This window comes from Oncorhynchus masou, chromosome 12, assembly GCF_036934945.1.
Source record: "Oncorhynchus masou masou isolate Uvic2021 chromosome 12, UVic_Omas_1.1, whole genome shotgun sequence".
Classification (NCBI taxonomy): Eukaryota; Metazoa; Chordata; class Actinopteri; order Salmoniformes; family Salmonidae; genus Oncorhynchus; species Oncorhynchus masou.
The window spans coordinates 32,987,004-33,008,580 of NC_088223.1; the positions used below are offsets into that span (position 1 = coordinate 32,987,004).

At 46.6% G+C, this 21,577-nt stretch overlaps 1 protein-coding gene across 1 annotated transcript in view; it reads left to right on the top strand.

The window, feature by feature from the left end:
* The window catches only part of LOC135548976 (mucin-5AC-like), a gene marked incomplete at its 5' end in the record, with an annotated part of 45,342 nt that overhangs the window by 16,366 nt on the left and 7,399 nt on the right, over positions 1-21,577 (top strand). The window contains 2 exons of the mRNA XM_064979048.1: positions 379-646; positions 7,141-7,247. Of these exons, the coding sequence (XP_064835120.1) occupies positions 379-646; positions 7,141-7,247 (375 nt within the window). The remainder of the gene's footprint in view (positions 1-378; positions 647-7,140; positions 7,248-21,577) is intronic.

Below are 21,577 nucleotides of genomic sequence, written 5' to 3' on the forward strand. Positions count from 1 at the left end.
TCCTACAACTGTAGCTCCCACGACCACTCCACCTGCTGTACTTACTACAACAATCACAACTACAGCTCCTGATACAACAACTGTAACTTCTACGTCAAACACAGCAGCTGCATCTACGACAACCACAGCAGCTCTAACTACAACAATTGCTGCTCCAAAGACCACTATAACTCTAGAACCTATTACAACAACCACTGCAGCTCCTGCTACAGCAATTTCAACTTCAGCTCCTACGACAACCACAACAACAGCACCTCCAAAAACTGTAGCTCCCACGACAACTGCAGCTCCTACAACAGCTTTAGCATCTACGACAACCACTGCAGCCCTAACAACAAAAACTGCTGCTCCTACGACCACTTCAGCTCCAGAACCTATTACGACAACCACTGCAGCTCCTGCTACAACAACTACAACAACTACAACTTCAGCTCCGACAACAACCACAACAGAAACTCCAACAACTGCTGCTCCTACGACCACTGTAACTACACAACCTACTACGACAACCAGTGCAGCTCCTACTACAACAACTGCTGTTTTAACGACCACAGTGACTGCAGCACCTTCTACAATAACGACAACTTCAGCTCCTACGACAACCACAACAACAGCACCTCCGACAACTGCTGCTCCTACGACCACTGTAACTGCACAACCTACTACGACAACCAGTGCAGCTCCAACAACAACAACTGCTGTTCTAATGACCACAGTGACTGCAGCACATTCTACAATAACGACAACTTCAGCTCCTACGACAACCCCAACAACAGCACTTACAACAACTGTAGCTGCCACGACAACTGCAGCTCCTACAACAGCTATAGCATCTACGACAACCAATGCAGCCCTAACAACAACAATTGCTGCTCCTACGACCACTACAGCTCCAGAACCTATTACGACAACCACTGCAGCTCCTGCTACAACAACTACAACTTCAGCTCATACGACAACCACAACAACAGCACCTCCAACAGCTGTAGCTCCCACGACAACTGCAGCTCTTACAACAGCTTTAGCATCTACGACAACCACTGCAGCCCTGACAACAACAACTGCTGTTCCTACGACCACTAAAGCTCCAGAACCTATTACGACAACCACTGCAACTCCTACTACAACATCTGCTGTTCTAACGACCACCGTGACTGCAGCACCTTCTACAACAACGACAACTTCAGCTCCTATGACAACCACAACAATAGCACCTACTACAAAACCTGCAGTTCCTACAACTGTAGCTCCCACGACCACTCCACCTGCTGTACTTACTACAACAATCACAACTACAGCTCCTGTTACAACAACTGTAGCTTCTACGTCAACCACAGCAGCTGCCTCTACGATAACCACTGCAGCTCTAACTAAAACAACGGCTGCTCCTTCGACCACTACATCTCCAGAACCTGCTCTGACAGAACCTACTCCTACTAATGCTACGATTGCAGAACCTACCACGACAGCCACAACTAAAACAACTGCTGCTCAAATGACCACTACAACTCCTGAACCTATTATGACAACTACTGCAGCTCTGACTACACCAACTGCTATTCTTACGACCACCAAGACTGCAGCACCATCTTCAAAAACTACAACTTTAGCTCCCTTGTCAACCACAACAACTGCACCTACTACAACACCTGCAGTTCCTACAATTGTAGCTCCAGCTACCACTACACCTGATGTACTTACTACAACAGTCAAAACTGCAGCTCCTGTTACAACTACTGTAGCTTCTACGTCAACCACAGCATCTGCCTCTATGATAACCACTGCAGCTCTAACTAAAACAACGGCTGCTCCTTCGACCACTACATCTCCAGAACCTGCTCTGACAGAACCTACTCCTACTAATGCTACGATTGCAGAACCTACCACGACAGCCACAACTAAAACAACTGCTGCTCAAACGACCACTACAACTCCTGAACCTATTATGACAACTGCTGCAGCTCTGACTACACCAACTACAATTCTTACGACCACCACGACTGAAGCACCATCTTCAACAACTACCACTTTAGCTCCTACGTCAACGACAACAACTGCACCTACTACAACACTTGCAGTTCCTACAATTGTAGCTCCAGCTACCACTACACCTGATGTACTTACTACAACAGTCAAAACTGCAGCTCCTGTTACAACTACTGTAGCTTCTACGTCAACCACAGCATCTGCCTCTACGATAACCACTGCAGCTCTAACTAAAACAACGGCTGCTCCTTCGACCACGACATCTCCAGAACCTTCTCTGACAGAACCTACTCCTACTAATGCTACGATTGCAGAACCTGCCATGACAGCCACTGCAGCTCTAACTAAAACAACTGCTGCTCCAACGACCACTACAACTCCTGAAACAATTATGACAACTGCTGCAGCTCCGACTACACCAACTGCTATTCTTACGACCACCACGACTGTAGCACCATCTTCAACAGCTACAACTTTAGCTCCCTCGTCAACCACAACAACTGCACCTACTACAACACCTGCAGTTCCTACAATTGTAGCTCCAGCTACCACTACACCTGCTGTACTTACTACAACAGTCACAACTGCAGCTCCTGTTACAACAACTGTAGCATCTACGTCAACCATAGCATCTGCCTCTACGATAACCACTGCAGCTCAAACTAAAACAACGGCTGCTCCTTCGACCACTACTTCTCCAGAACCTGCTCTGACAGAACCTACTCCTACTAATGATACAACTGCAGAACCTACCACGACAGCCACTGCAGCTCTAACTAAAACAACTGCTGCTCCAACGACCACTACAACTCCTGTACCTATTATGACAACTGCTGCAGCTCCGACTACACCAACTACTATTCTTACGACCACCACGACTGAAGCACCATCTTCAACAACTACAACTTTAGCTCCTACGTCAACGACCACAACTGCACCTACTACAACACTTGCAGTTCCTACAATTGTATCTCCTACTACCACTACACCTGCTGTTCTTACTACAACAATCACATCTGCAGCTCCTGCTACAACAACTGTAGCTTCTATTTCAACTACAGCAGCTGCCTCTACAATAACCACTGCAGCTCTAACTAAAACAACGGCTGGTCCAACGACCACTACAGCTCCTGAACCTATTATGACAACAGCTGCAGTTCCTACTACACCAACTGCTATTCTTACGACCACCAGGACTGCAGCACCATCTTCAACAACTACAACTTTAGCTCCTATGACAACCACTTTAACAGCACCTACTACAATACCTGCAGTTCCTACAATTGTAGCTCCAGCTACCAGTACACCTGCTGTACTTACTACAACAGTCACAACTGCAGCTCCTGTTACAACAACTGTAGCTTCTACGTCAACCACAGCATCTGCCTCTACGATAACCACTGCAGCTCTAACTAAAACAACGGCTGTTCCTTCGACCACTACATCTCCAGAACCTGCTCTGACAGAACCTACTCCTACTAATGCTATGACTACAGAACCTACCACGACAGCCAGTGCAGCTCTAACTAAAACAACTGCTGCTCCAACGACCACGACAACTCCTGAACCTATAATGACAGCTGCTGCAGCTCCGACTACACCAACTGCTATTCTTACGACCACCAAGACTGCAGCACCATCTTCAACAACTACAACTTTAGCTCCCTCGTCAACCGAAACAACTGCACCTACTACAACACCTGCAGTTCCTACAATTGTAGCTCCAGCTACCACTACACCTGATGTACTTACTACAACAGTCAAAACTGCAGCTCCTGTTACAACAACTGTAGCTTCTACGTCAACCACAGCATCTGCCTCTACGATAACCACTGCAGCTCTAACTAAAACAACGGCTGGCCCTTCGACCACTACATCTCCAGAACCTGCTCTGACAGAACCTACTCCTACTAATGCTACGATTGCAGAACCTACCACGACAGCCACAACTAAAACAACTGCTGCTCAAACAACCACTACAACTCCTGAACCTATTATGACAACTGCTGCAGCTCTGACTACACCAACTACAATTCTTACGACCACCACGACTGAAGCACCATCTTCAACAACTACCACTTTAGCTCCTACGTCAACGACAACAACTGCACCTACTACAACACTTGCAGTTCCTACAATTGTAGCTCCAGCTACCACTACACCTGATGTACTTACTACAACAATCACATCTGCAGCTCCTGCTACAACAACTGTAGCTTCTATTTCAACTACAGCAGCTGCCTCTACAATAACCACTGCAGCTCTAACTAAAACAACGGCTGGTCCAACGACCACTACAGCTCCTGAACCTATTATGACAACAGCTGCAGTTCCTACTACACCAACTGCTATTCTTACGACCACCAGGACTGCAGCACCATCTTCAACAACTACAACTTTAGCTCCTATGACAACCACTTTAACAGCACCTACTACAATACCTGCAGTTCCTACAATTGTAGCTCCAGCTACCAGTACACCTGCTGTACTTACTACAACAGTCACAACTGCAGCTCCTGTTACAACAACTGTAGCTTCTACGTCAACCACAGCATCTGCCTCTACGATAACCACTGCAGCTCTAACTAAAACAACGGCTGTTCCTTCGACCACTACATCTCCAGAACCTGCTCTGACAGAACCTACTCCTACTAATGCTATGACTACAGAACCTACCACGACAGCCAGTGCAGCTCTAACTAAAACAACTGCTGCTCCAACGACCACGACAACTCCTGAACCTATAATGACAGCTGCTGCAGCTCCGACTACACCAACTGCTATTCTTACGACCACCAAGACTGCAGCACCATCTTCAACAACTACAACTTTAGCTCCCTCGTCAACCGAAACAACTGCACCTACTACAACACCTGCAGTTCCTACAATTGTAGCTCCAGCTACCACTACACCTGATGTACTTACTACAACAGTCAAAACTGCAGCTCCTGTTACAACAACTGTAGCTTCTACGTCAACCACAGCATCTGCCTCTACGATAACCACTGCAGCTCTAACTAAAACAACGGCTGGCCCTTCGACCACTACATCTCCAGAACCTGCTCTGACAGAACCTACTCCTACTAATGCTACGATTGCAGAACCTACCACGACAGCCACAACTAAAACAACTGCTGCTCAAACAACCACTACAACTCCTGAACCTATTATGACAACTGCTGCAGCTCTGACTACACCAACTACAATTCTTACGACCACCACGACTGAAGCACCATCTTCAACAACTACCACTTTAGCTCCTACGTCAACGACAACAACTGCACCTACTACAACACTTGCAGTTCCTACAATTGTAGCTCCAGCTACCACTACACCTGATGTACTTACTACAACAATCACATCTGCAGCTCCTGCTACAACAACTGTAGCTTCTATTTCAACTACAGCAGCTGCCTCTACAATAACCACTGCAGCTCTAACTAAAACAACGGCTGGTCCAACGACCACTACAGCTCCTGAACCTATTATGACAACAGCTGCAGTTCCTACTACACCAACTGCTATTCTTACGACCACCAGGACTGCAGCACCATCTTCAACAACTACAACTTTAGCTCCTATGACAACCACTTTAACAGCACCTACTACAATACCTGCAGTTCCTACAATTGTAGCTCCAGCTACCAGTACACCTGCTGTACTTACTACAACAGTCACAACTGCAGCTCCTGTTACAACAACTGTAGCTTCTACGTCAACCACAGCATCTGCCTCTACGATAACCACTGCAGCTCTAACTAAAACAACGGCTGTTCCTTCGACCACTACATCTCCAGAACCTGCTCTGACAGAACCTACTCCTACTAATGCTATGACTACAGAACCTACCACGACAGCCAGTGCAGCTCTAACTAAAACAACTGCTGCTCCAACGACCACGACAACTCCTGAACCTATAATGACAGCTGCTGCAGCTCCGACTACACCAACTGCTATTCTTACGACCACCAAGACTGCAGCACCATCTTCAACAACTACAACTTTAGCTCCCTTGTCAACCACAACAACTGCACCTACTACAACACCTGCAGTTCCTACAATTGTAGCTCCAGCTACCACTACACCTGATGTACTTACTACAACAGTCAAAACTGCAGCTCCTGTTACAACTACTGTAGCTTCTACGTCAACCACAGCATCTGCCTCTACGATAACCACTGCAGCTCTAACTAAAACAACGGCTGCTCCTTCGACCACGACATCTCCAGAACCTTCTCTGACAGAACCTACTCCTACTAATGCTACGATTGCAGAACCTGCCATGACAGCCACTGCAGCTCTAACTAAAACAACTGCTGCTCCAACGACCACTACAACTCCTGAAACAATTATGACAACTGCTGCAGCTCCGACTACACCAACTGCTATTCTTACGACCACCACGACTGTAGCACCATCTTCAACAGCTACAACTTTAGCTCCCTCGTCAACCACAACAACTGCACCTACTACAACACCTGCAGTTCCTACAATTGTAGCTCCAGCTACCACTACACCTGCTGTACTTACTACAACAGTCACAACTGCAGCTCCTGTTACAACAACTGTAGCATCTACGTCAACCATAGCATCTGCCTCTACGATAACCACTGCAGCTCAAACTAAAACAACGGCTGCTCCTTCGACCACTACTTCTCCAGAACCTGCTCTGACAGAACCTACTCCTACTAATGATACAACTGCAGAACCTACCACGACAGCCACTGCAGCTCTAACTAAAACAACTGCTGCTCCAACGACCACTACAACTCCTGTACCTATTATGACAACTGCTGCAGCTCCGACTACACCAACTACTATTCTTACGACCACCACGACTGAAGCACCATCTTCAACAACTACAACTTTAGCTCCTACGTCAACGACCACAACTGCACCTACTACAACACTTGCAGTTCCTACAATTGTATCTCCTACTACCACTACACCTGCTGTTCTTACTACAACAATCACATCTGCAGCTCCTGCTACAACAACTGTAGCTTCTATTTCAACTACAGCAGCTGCCTCTACAATAACCACTGCAGCTCTAACTAAAACAACGGCTGGTCCAACGACCACTACAGCTCCTGAACCTATTATGACAACAGCTGCAGTTCCTACTACACCAACTTCTATTCTTACGACCACCAGGACTGCAGCACCATCTTCAACAACTACAACTTTAGCTCCTATGACAACCACTTTAACAGCACCTACTACAATACCTGCAGTTCCTACAATTGTAGCTCCAGCTACCAGTACACCTGCTGTACTTACTACAACAGTCACAACTGCAGCTCCTGTTACAACAACTGTAGCTTCTACGTCAACCACAGCATCTGCCTCTACGATAACCACTGCAGCTCTAACTAAAACAACGGCTGTTCCTTCGACCAATACATCTCCAGAACCTGCTCTGACAGAACCTACTCCTACTAATGCTATGACTACAGAACCTACCACGACAGCCAGTGCAGCTCTAACTAAAACAACTGCTGCTCCAACGACCACGACAACTCCTGAACCTATAATGACAGCTGCTGCAGCTCCGACTACACCAACTGCTATTCTTACGACCACCAAGACTGCAGCACCATCTTCAACAACTACAACTTTAGCTCCCTCGTCAACCGAAACAACTGCACCTACTACAACACCTGCAGTTCCTACAATTGTAGCTCCAGCTACCACTACACCTGATGTACTTACTACAACAGTCAAAACTGCAGCTCCTGTTACAACAACTGTAGCTTCTACGTCAACCACAGCATCTGCCTCTACGATAACCACTGCAGCTCTAACTAAAACAACGGCTGGCCCTTCGACCACTACATCTCCAGAACCTGCTCTGACAGAACCTACTCCTACCAATGCTACGATTGCAGAACCTACCACGACAGCCACAACTAAAACAACTGCTGCTCAAACAACCACTACAACTCCTGAACCTATTATGACAACTGCTGCAGCTCTGACTACACCAACTACAATTCTTACGACCACCACGACTGAAGCACCATCTTCAACAACTACCACTTTAGCTCCTACGTCAACGACAACAACTGCACCTACTACAACACTTGCAGTTCCTACAATTGTAGCTCCAGCTACCACTACACCTGATGTACTTACTACAACAATCACATCTGCAGCTCCTGCTACAACAACTGTAGCTTCTATTTCAACTACAGCAGCTGCCTCTACAATAACCACTGCAGCTCTAACTAAAACAACGGCTGGTCCAACGACCACTACAGCTCCTGAACCTATTATGACAACAGCTGCAGTTCCTACTACACCAACTGCTATTCTTACGACCACCAGGACTGCAGCACCATCTTCAACAACTACAACTTTAGCTCCTATGACAACCACTTTAACAGCACCTACTACAATACCTGCAGTTCCTACAATTGTAGCTCCAGCTACCAGTACACCTGCTGTACTTACTACAACAGTCACAACTGCAGCTCCTGTTACAACAACTGTAGCTTCTACGTCAACCACAGCATCTGCCTCTACGATAACCACTGCAGCTCTAACTAAAACAACGGCTGTTCCTTCGACCACTACATCTCCAGAACCTGCTCTGACAGAACCTACTCCTACTAATGCTATGACTACAGAACCTACCACGACAGCCAGTGCAGCTCTAACTAAAACAACTGCTGCTCCAACGACCACGACAACTCCTGAACCTATAATGACAGCTGCTGCAGCTCCGACTACACCAACTGCTATTCTTACGACCACCAAGACTGCAGCACCATCTTCAACAACTACAACTTTAGCTCCCTCGTCAACCGAAACAACTGCACCTACTACAACACCTGCAGTTCCTACAATTGTAGCTCCAGCTACCACTACACCTGATGTACTTACTACAACAGTCAAAACTGCAGCTCCTGTTACAACAACTGTAGCTTCTACGTCAACCACAGCATCTGCCTCTACGATAACCACTGCAGCTCTAACTAAAACAACGGCTGGCCCTTCGACCACTACATCTCCAGAACCTGCTCTGACAGAACCTACTCCTACTAATGCTACGATTGCAGAACCTACCACGACAGCCACAACTAAAACAACTGCTGCTCAAACAACCACTACAACTCCTGAACCTATTATGACAACTGCTGCAGCTCTGACTACACCAACTACAATTCTTACGACCACCACGACTGAAGCACCATCTTCAACAACTACCACTTTAGCTCCTACGTCAACGACAACAACTGCACCTACTACAACACTTGCAGTTCCTACAATTGTAGCTCCAGCTACCACTACACCTGATGTACTTACTACAACAATCACATCTGCAGCTCCTGCTACAACAACTGTAGCTTCTATTTCAACTACAGCAGCTGCCTCTACAATAACCACTGCAGCTCTAACTAAAACAACGGCTGGTCCAACGACCACTACAGCTCCTGAACCTATTATGACAACAGCTGCAGTTCCTACTACACCAACTGCTATTCTTACGACCACCAGGACTGCAGCACCATCTTCAACAACTACAACTTTAGCTCCTATGACAACCACTTTAACAGCACCTACTACAATACCTGCAGTTCCTACAATTGTAGCTCCAGCTACCAGTACACCTGCTGTACTTACTACAACAGTCACAACTGCAGCTCCTGTTACAACAACTGTAGCTTCTACGTCAACCACAGCATCTGCCTCTACGATAACCACTGCAGCTCTAACTAAAACAACGGCTGTTCCTTCGACCACTACATCTCCAGAACCTGCTCTGACAGAACCTACTCCTACTAATGCTATGACTACAGAACCTACCACGACAGCCAGTGCAGCTCTAACTAAAACAACTGCTGCTCCAACGACCACGACAACTCCTGAACCTATAATGACAGCTGCTGCAGCTCCGACTACACCAACTGCTATTCTTACGACCACCAAGACTGCAGCACCATCTTCAACAACTACAACTTTAGCTCCCTTGTCAACCACAACAACTGCACCTACTACAACACCTGCAGTTCCTACAATTGTAGCTCCAGCTACCACTACACCTGATGTACTTACTACAACAGTCAAAACTGCAGCTCCTGTTACAACTACTGTAGCTTCTACGTCAACCACAGCATCTGCCTCTATGATAACCACTGCAGCTCTAACTAAAACAACGGCTGCTCCTTCGACCACTACATCTCCAGAACCTGCTCTGACAGAACCTACTCCTACTAATGCTACGATTGCAGAACCTACCACGACAGCCACAACTAAAACAACTGCTGCTCAAACGACCACTACAACTCCTGAACCTATTATGACAACTGCTGCAGCTCTGACTACACCAACTACAATTCTTACGACCACCACGACTGAAGCACCATCTTCAACAACTACCACTTTAGCTCCTACGTCAACGACAACAACTGCACCTACTACAACACTTGCAGTTCCTACAATTGTAGCTCCAGCTACCACTACACCTGATGTACTTACTACAACAGTCAAAACTGCAGCTCCTGTTACAACTACTGTAGCTTCTACGTCAACCACAGCATCTGCCTCTACGATAACCACTGCAGCTCTAACTAAAACAACGGCTGCTCCTTCGACCACGACATCTCCAGAACCTTCTCTGACAGAACCTACTCCTACTAATGCTACGATTGCAGAACCTGCCATGACAGCCACTGCAGCTCTAACTAAAACAACTGCTGCTCCAACGACCACTACAACTCCTGAAACAATTATGACAACTGCTGCAGCTCCGACTACACCAACTGCTATTCTTACGACCACCACGACTGTAGCACCATCTTCAACAGCTACAACTTTAGCTCCTCGTCAACCACAACAACTGCACCTACTACAACACCTGCAGTTCCTACAATTGTAGCTCCAGCTACCACTACACCTGCTGTACTTACTACAACAGTCACAACTGCAGCTCCTGTTACAACAACTGTAGCATCTACGTCAACCATAGCATCTGCCTCTACGATAACCACTGCAGCTCAAACTAAAACAACGGCTGCTCCTTCGACCACTACTTCTCCAGAACCTGCTCTGACAGAACCTACTCCTACTAATGATACAACTGCAGAACCTACCACGACAGCCACTGCAGCTCTAACTAAAACAACTGCTGCTCCAACGACCACTACAACTCCTGTACCTATTATGACAACTGCTGCAGCTCCGACTACACCAACTACTATTCTTACGACCACCACGACTGAAGCACCATCTTCAACAACTACAACTTTAGCTCCTACGTCAACGACCACAACTGCACCTACTACAACACTTGCAGTTCCTACAATTGTATCTCCTACTACCACTACACCTGCTGTTCTTACTACAACAATCACATCTGCAGCTCCTGCTACAACAACTGTAGCTTCTATTTCAACTACAGCAGCTGCCTCTACAATAACCACTGCAGCTCTAACTAAAACAACGGCTGGTCCAACGACCACTACAGCTCCTGAACCTATTATGACAACAGCTGCAGTTCCTACTACACCAACTTCTATTCTTACGACCACCAGGACTGCAGCACCATCTTCAACAACTACAACTTTAGCTCCTATGACAACCACTTTAACAGCACCTACTACAATACCTGCAGTTCCTACAATTGTAGCTCCAGCTACCAGTACACCTGCTGTACTTACTACAACAGTCACAACTGCAGCTCCTGTTACAACAACTGTAGCTTCTACGTCAACCACAGCATCTGCCTCTACGATAACCACTGCAGCTCTAACTAAAACAACGGCTGTTCCTTCGACCAATACATCTCCAGAACCTGCTCTGACAGAACCTACTCCTACTAATGCTATGACTACAGAACCTACCACGACAGCCAGTGCAGCTCTAACTAAAACAACTGCTGCTCCAACGACCACGACAACTCCTGAACCTATAATGACAGCTGCTGCAGCTCCGACTACACCAACTGCTATTCTTACGACCACCAAGACTGCAGCACCATCTTCAACAACTACAACTTTAGCTCCTCGTCAACCGAAACAACTGCACCTACTACAACACCTGCAGTTCCTACAATTGTAGCTCCAGCTACCACTACACCTGATGTACTTACTACAACAGTCAAAACTGCAGCTCCTGTTACAACAACTGTAGCTTCTACGTCAACCACAGCATCTGCCTCTACGATAACCACTGCAGCTCTAACTAAAACAACGGCTGGCCCTTCGACCACTACATCTCCAGAACCTGCTCTGACAGAACCTACTCCTACCAATGCTACGATTGCAGAACCTACCACGACAGCCACAACTAAAACAACTGCTGCTCAAACAACCACTACAACTCCTGAACCTATTATGACAACTGCTGCAGCTCTGACTACACCAACTACAATTCTTACGACCACCACGACTGAAGCACCATCTTCAACAACTACCACTTTAGCTCCTACGTCAACGACAACAACTGCACCTACTACAACACTTGCAGTTCCTACAATTGTAGCTCCAGCTACCACTACACCTGATGTACTTACTACAACAATCACATCTGCAGCTCCTGCTACAACAACTGTAGCTTCTATTTCAACTACAGCAGCTGCCTCTACAATAACCACTGCAGCTCTAACTAAAACAACGGCTGGTCCAACGACCACTACAGCTCCTGAACCTATTATGACAACAGCTGCAGTTCCTACTACACCAACTGCTATTCTTACGACCACCAGGACTGCAGCACCATCTTCAACAACTACAACTTTAGCTCCTATGACAACCACTTTAACAGCACCTACTACAATACCTGCAGTTCCTACAATTGTAGCTCCAGCTACCAGTACACCTGCTGTACTTACTACAACAGTCACAACTGCAGCTCCTGTTACAACAACTGTAGCTTCTACGTCAACCACAGCATCTGCCTCTACGATAACCACTGCAGCTCTAACTAAAACAACGGCTGTTCCTTCGACCACTACATCTCCAGAACCTGCTCTGACAGAACCTACTCCTACTAATGCTATGACTACAGAACCTACCACGACAGCCAGTGCAGCTCTAACTAAAACAACTGCTGCTCCAACGACCACGACAACTCCTGAACCTATAATGACAGCTGCTGCAGCTCCGACTACACCAACTGCTATTCTTACGACCACCAAGACTGCAGCACCATCTTCAACAACTACAACTTTAGCTCCTCGTCAACCAAACAACTGCACCTACTACAACACCTGCAGTTCCTACAATAGTAGCTCCAGCTACCACTACACCTGATGTACTTACTACAACAGTCAAAACTGCAGCTCCTGTTACAACAACTGTAGCTTCTACGTCAACCACAGCATCTGCCTCTACGATAACCACTGCAGCTCTAACTAAAACAACGGCTGGCCCTTCGACCACTACATCTCCAGAACCTGCTCTGACAGAACCTACTCCTACTAATGCTACGATTGCAGAACCTACCACGACAGCCACAACTAAAACAACTGCTGCTCAAACAACCACTACAACTCCTGAACCTATTATGACAACTGCTGCAGCTCTGACTACACCAACTACAATTCTTACGACCACCACGACTGAAGCACCATCTTCAACAACTACCACTTTAGCTCCTACGTCAACGACAACAACTGCACCTACTACAACACTTGCAGTTCCTACAATTGTAGCTCCAGCTACCACTACACCTGATGTACTTACTACAACAGTCACAACTGCAGCTCCTGTTACAACAACTGTAGCTTCTACGTCAACCACAGCATCTGCCTCTACGATAACCACTGCAGCTCTAACTAAAACAACGGCTGCTCCTTCGACCACTACATCTCCAGAACCTGCTCTGACAGAACCTACTCCTACTAATGCTATGACTACAGAACCTACCACGACAGCCACAACTAAAACAACTGCTGCTCAAACGACCACTACAACTCCTGAACCTATTATGACAACTACTGCAGCTCTGACTACACCAACTACAATTCTTACGACCACCACGACTGAAGCACCATCTTCAACAACTACCACTTTAGCTCCTACGTCAACGACAACAACTGCACCTACTACAACACTTGCAGTTCCTACAATTGTAGCTCCAGCTACCACTACACCTGATGTACTTACTACAACAGTCAAAACTGCAACTCCTGTTACAACTACTGTAGCTTCTACGTCAACCACAGCATCTGCCTCTACGATAACCACTGCAGCTCTAACTAAAACAACGGCTGCTCCTTCGACCACGACATCTCCAGAACCTGCTCTGACAGAACCTACTCCTACTAATGCTACGATTGCAGAACCTGCCATGACAGCCACTGCAGCTCTAACTAAAACAACTGCTGCTCCAACGACCACTACAACTCCTGAAACAATTATGACAACTGCTGCAGCTCCGACTACACCAACTGCTATTCTTACGACCACCACGACTGTAGCACCATCTTCAACAGCTACAACTTTAGCTCCCTCGTCAACCACAACAACTGCACCTACTACAACACCTGCAGTTCCTACAATTGTAGCTCCAGCTACCACTACACCTGCTGTACTTACTACAACAGTCACAACTGCAGCTCCTGTTACAACAACTGTAGCTTCTACGTCAACCACAGCATCTGCCTCTACGATAACCACTGCAGCTCAAACTAAAACAACGGCTGCTCCTTCGACCACTACTTCTCCAGAACCTGCTCTGACAGAACCTACTCCTACTAATGATACAACTGCAGAACCTACCACGACAGCCACTGCAGCTCTAACTAAAACAACTGCTGCTCCAACGACCACTACAACTCCTGTACCTATTATGACAACTGCTGCAGCTCCGACTACACCAACTACTATTCTTACGACCACCACGACTGAAGCACCATCTTCAACAACTACAACTTTAGCTCCTACGTCAACGACCACAACTGCACCTACTACAACACTTGCAGTTCCTACAATTGTATCTCCTACTACCACTACACCTGCTGTTCTTACTACAACAATCACATCTGCAGCTCCTTTTACAACAACTGTAGCTTCTATTTCAACTACAGCAGCTGCCTCTACAATAACCACTGCAGCTCTAACTAAAACAACGGCTGGTCCAACGACCACTACAGCTCCTGAACCTATTATGACAACAGCTGCAGTTCCTACTACACCAACTGCTATTCTTACGACCACCAGGACTGCAGCACCATCTTCAACAACTACAACTTTAGCTCCTATGACAACCACTTTAACAGCACCTACTACAATACCTGCAGTTCCTACAATTGTAGCTCCAGCTACCAGTACACCTGCTGTACTTACTACAACAGTCACAACTGCAGCTCCTGTTACAACAACTGTAGCTTCTACGTCAACCACAGCATCTGCCTCTACGATAACCACTGCAGCTCTAACTAAAACAACGGCTGTTCCTTCGACCACTACATCTCCAGAACCTGCTCTGACAGAACCTACTCCTACTAATGCTACGATTGCAGAACCTACCACGACAGCCACAACTAAAACAACTGCTGCTCAAACAACCACTACAACTCCTGAACCTATTATGACAACTGCTGCAGCTCTGACTACACCAACTACAATTCTTACGACCACCACGACTGAAGCACCATCTTCAACAACTACCACTTTAGCTCCTACGTCAACGACAACAACTGCAACTACTACAACACTTGCAGTTCCTACAATTGTAGCTCCAGCTACCACTACACCTGATGTACTTACTACAACAGTCACAACTGCAGCTCCTGTTACAACAACTGTAGCTTCTACGTCAACCACAGCATCTGCCTCTACGATAACCACTGCAGCTCTAACTAAAACAACGGCTGGCCCTTCGACCACTACATCTCCAGAACCTGCTCTGATAGAACCTACTCCTACTAATGCTACGATTGCAGAACCTACCACGACAGCCACAACTAAAACAACTGCTGCTCAAACGACCACTACAACTCCTGAACCTATTATGACAACTGCTGCAGCTCTGACTACACCAACTACAATTCTTACGACCACCACGACTGAAGCACCATCTTCAACAACTACCACTTTAGCTCCTACGTCAACGACAACAACTGCAACTACTACAACACTTGCAGTTCCTACAATTGTAGCTCCAGCTACCACTACACCTGATGTACTTACTACAACAGTCACAACTGCAGCTCCTGTTACAACAACTGTAGCTTCTACGTCAACCACAGCATCTGCCTCTACGATAACCACTGCAGCTCTAACTAAAACAACGGCTGTTCCTTCGACCACTACATCTCCAGAACCTGCTCTGACAGAACCTACTCCTACTAATGCTATGACTACAGAACCTACCACGACAGCCAGTGCAGCTCTAACTAAAACAACTGCTGCTCCAACGACCACGACAACTCCTGAACCTATAATGACAACTGCTGCAGCTCCGACTACACCAACTGCTATTCTTACGACCACCAAGACTGCAGCACCATCTTCAACAACTACAACTTTAGCTCCCTCATCAACCGAAACAACTGCACCTACTACAACACCTGCAGTTCCTACAATTGTAGCTCCAGCTACCACTACACCTGCTGTACTTACTACAACAGTCACACCTGCAGCTCCTGTTACAACAACTGTAGCTTCTACGTCAACCACAGCATCTGCCTCTACGATAACCACTGCAGCTCAAACTAAAACAACGGCTGCTCCTTCGACCACTACTTCTCCAGAACCTGCTCTGACAGAACCTACTCCTACTAATGATACAACTGCAGAACCTACCACGACAGCCACTGCAGCTCTAACTAAAACAACTGCTGCTCCAACGACCACTACAACTCCTGTACCTATTATGACGACTGCTGCAGCTCCGACTACACCAACTACTATTCTTACGACCACCACGACTGAAGCACCATCTTCAACAACTACAACTTTAGCTCCTACGTCAACGACCACAACTGCACCTACTACAACACTTGCAGTTCCTACAATTGTATCTCCTACTACCACTACACCTGCTGTTCTTACTACAACAATCACATCTGCAGCTCCTGCTACAACAACTGTAGCTTCTATTTCAACTACAGCAGCTGCCTCTACAATAACCACTGCAGCTCTAACTAAAACAACGGCTGGTCCAACGACCACTACAGCTCTTGAACCTATTATGACAACAGCTGCAGTTCCTACTACACCAACTGCTATTCTTACGACCACCAGGACTGCAGCACCATCTTCAACAACTACAACTTTAGCTCCTATGACAACCACTTTAACAGCACCTACTACAATACCTGCAGTTCCTACAATTGTAGCTCCAGCTACCAGTACACCTGCTGTACTTACTACAACAGTCACAACTGCAGCTCCTGTTACAACAACTGTAGCTTCTACGTCAACCACAGCATCTGCCTCTACGATAACCACTGCAGCTCTAACTAAAACAACGGCTGCTCCTTCGACCACTACATCTCCAGAACCTGCTCTGACAGAACCTACTCCTACTAATGCTACGATTGCAGAACCTACCACGACAGCCACAACTAAAACAACTGCTGCTCAAACAACCACTACAACTCCTGAACCTATTATGACAACTGCTGCAGCTCTGACTACACCAACTACAATTCTTACGACCACCACGACTGAAGCACCATCTTCAACAACTACCACTTTAGCTCCTACGTCAACGACAACAACTGCACCTACTACAACACTTGCAGTTCCTACAATTGTAGCTCCAGCTACCACTACACCTGATGTACTTACTACAACAGTCACAACTGCAGCTCCTGTTACAACAACTGTAGCTTCTACGTCAACCACAGCATCTGCCTCTACGATAACCACTGCAGCTCTAACTAAAACAACGGCTGTTCCTTCGACCACTACATCTCCAGAACCTGCTCTGACAGAACCTACTCCTACTAATGCTACGATTGCAGAACCTACCACGACAGCCACAACTAAAACAACTGCTGCTCAAACGACCACTACAACTCCTGAACCTATTATGACAACTGCTGCAGCTCTGACTACACCAACTACAATTCTTACGACAACCAAGACTGCAGCACCATCTTCAACAACTACCACTTTAGCTCCTACGTCAACGACAACAACTGCACCTACTACAACACTTGCAGTTCCTACAATTGTAGCTCCAGCTACCACTACACCTGATGTACTTACTACAACAGTCACAACTGCAGCTCCTGTTACAACAACTGTAGCTTCTACGTCAACCACAGCATCTGCCTCTACGATAACCACTGCAGCTCTAACTAAAACAACGGCTGCTCCTTCGACCACTACATCTCCAGAACCTGCTCTGACAGAACCTACTCCTACTAATGCTATGACTACAGAACCTACCACGACAGCCAGTGCAGCTCTAACTAAAACAACTGCTGCTCCAACGACCACGACAACTCCTGAACCTATAATGACATCTGCTGCAGCTCTGACTACACCAACTGCTATTCTTACGACCACCAAGACTGCAGCACCATCTTCAAAAACTACAACTTTAGCTCCCTTGTCAACCACAACAACTGCACCTACTACAACACCTGCAGTTCCTACAATTGTAGCTCCAGCTACCACTACACCTGATGTACTTACTACAACAGTCAAAACTGCAGCTCCTGTTACAACTACTGTAGCTTCTACGTCAACCACAGCATCTGCCTCTATGATAACCACTGCAGCTCTAACTAAAACAACGGCTGCTCCTTCGACCACTACATCTCCAGAACCTGCTCTGACAGAACCTACTCCTACTAATGCTACGATTGCAGAACCTACCACGACAGCCACAACTAAAACAACTGCTGCTCAAACGACCACTACAACTCCTGAACCTATTATGACAACTGCTGCAGCTCCGACTACACCAACTACAATTCTTACGACCACCACGACTGAAGCACCATCTTCAACAACTACCACTTTAGCTCCTACGTCAACGACAACAACTGCACCTACTACAACACTTGCAGTTCCTACAATTGTAGCTCCAGCTACCACTACACCTGATGTACTTACAACAACAGTCACAACTGCAGCTCCTGTTACAACAACTGTAGCTTCTACGTCAACGACAGCATTTGCCTCTACGATAACCACTGCAGCTCTAATTAAAACAACGGCTGTTCCTTCGACCACTACAGCTCCAGAACCTGCTCTGACAGAACCTACTCCTACTAATGCTACGATTGCAGAACCTACCACGACAGCCACAACTAAAACAACTGCTGCTCAAACGACCACTACAACTCCTGAACCTATTATGACAACTGCTGCAGCTCCGACTACACCAACTACAATTCTTACGACCACCACGACTGAAGCACCATCTTCAACAACTACCACTTTAGCTCCTACGTCAACGACAACAACTGCACCTACTACAACACTTGCAGTTCCTACAATTGTAAGTCCAGCTACCACTACACCTGATGTACTTACTACAACAGTCACAACTGCAGCTCCTGTTACAACAACTGTAGCTTCTACGTCAACCACAGCATCTGCCTCTACGATAACCACTGCAGCTCTAACTAAAACAACAGCTGCTCCTTCAACCACTACATCTCCAGAACCTGCTCTGACAGAACCTACTCCTACTAATGCTATGACTACAGAACCTACCACGACAGCCAGTGCAGCTTTAACTAAAACAACTGTTGCTCCAACGACCACAACAACTCCTGAACCTATTATGGCATCTGCTGCAGCTCCGACTACACCAACTGCTATTCTTACGACCACCAAGACTGCAGCACCATCTTCAACAACTACAACTTTAGCTCCCTTGTCAACCACAACAACTGCACCTACTACAACACCTGCAGTTCCTACAATTGTAGCTCCAGCAACCACTACACCTGATGTACTTACTACAACAGTCAAAACTGCAGCTCCTGTTACAACTACTGTAGCTTCTACGTCAACCACAGCATCTGCCTCTACGATAACCACTGCAGCTCTAACTAAAACAACGGCTGCTCCTTCGACCACTACATCTCCAAAACCTACTCTGACAGAACCTACTCCTACTAATGATACGATTGCAGAACCTACCACGACAGCCACAACTAAAACAACTGCTGCTCAAACGACCACTACAACTCCTGAACCTATTATGACAACTGCTGCAGCTCCGACTACACCAACTACAATTCTTACGACCACCACGACTGAAGCACCATCTTCAACAACTACCACTTTAGCTCCTACGTCAACGACAACAACTGCACCTACTACAACACTTGCAGTTCCTACAATTGTAGCTCCAGCTACCACTACACCTGATGTACTTACAACAACAGTCACAACTGCAGCTCCTGTTACAACAACTGTAGCTTCTACGTCAACCACAGCATTTGCCTCTACGATAACCACTGCAGCTCTAATTAAAACAACGGCTGCTCCTTCGACCACTACTGCTCCAGAACCTGCTCTGACAGAACCTACTCCTACTAATGCTACGATTGCAGAACCTACCACGACAGCCACAACTAAAACAACTGCTGCTCAAACGACCACTACAACTCCTGAACCTATTATGACAACTGCTGCAGCTCCGACTACACCAACTACAATTCTTACGACCACCACGACTGAAGCACCATCTTCAACAACTACCACTTTAGCTCCTACGTCAACGACAACAACTGCACCTAATACAACACTTGCAGTTCCTACAATTGTAGCTCCAGCTACCACTACACCTGATGTACTTACTACAACAGTCACAACTGCAGCTCCTGTTACAACAACTGTAGCTTCTACGTCAACCACAGCATCTGCCTCTACGATAACCACTGCAGCTCTAACTAAAACAACGGCTGCTCCTTCAACCACTACATCTCCAGAACCTGCTCTGACAGAACCTACTCCTACTAATGCTATGACTACAGAACCTACCACGACAGCCAGTGCAGCTTTAACTAAAACAACTGCTGCTCCAATGACCACAACAACTCCTGAACCTATTATGACATCTGCTGCAGCTCCGACTACACCAACTGCTATTCTTACGACCACCAAGACTGCAGCACCATCTTCAACAACTACAACTTTAGCTCCCTTGTCAACCACAACAACTGCACCTACTACAACACCTGCAGTTCCTACAATTGTAGCTCCAGCAACCACTACACCTGATGTACTTACTACAACAGTCAAAACTGCAGCTCCTGTTACAACTACTGTAGCTTCTACGTCAACCACAGCATCTGCCTCTACGATAACCACTGCAGCTCTAACTAAAACAACGGCTGCTCCTTCGACCACTACATCTCCAAAACCTGCTCTGACAGAACCTACTCCTACTAATGCTACGATTGCAGAACCTACCACGACAGCCACAACTAAAACAACTGCTGCTCAAACGACCACTACAACTCCTGAACCTATTATGACAACTGCTGCAGCTCCGACTACACCAACTACAATTCTTACGACCACCACGACTGAAGCACCATCTTCAACAACTACCACTTTAGCTCCTACGTCAACGACAACAACTGCACCTACTACAACACTTGCAGTTCCTACAATTGTAGCTCCAGCTACCACTACACCTGATGTAATTACAACAACAGTCACAA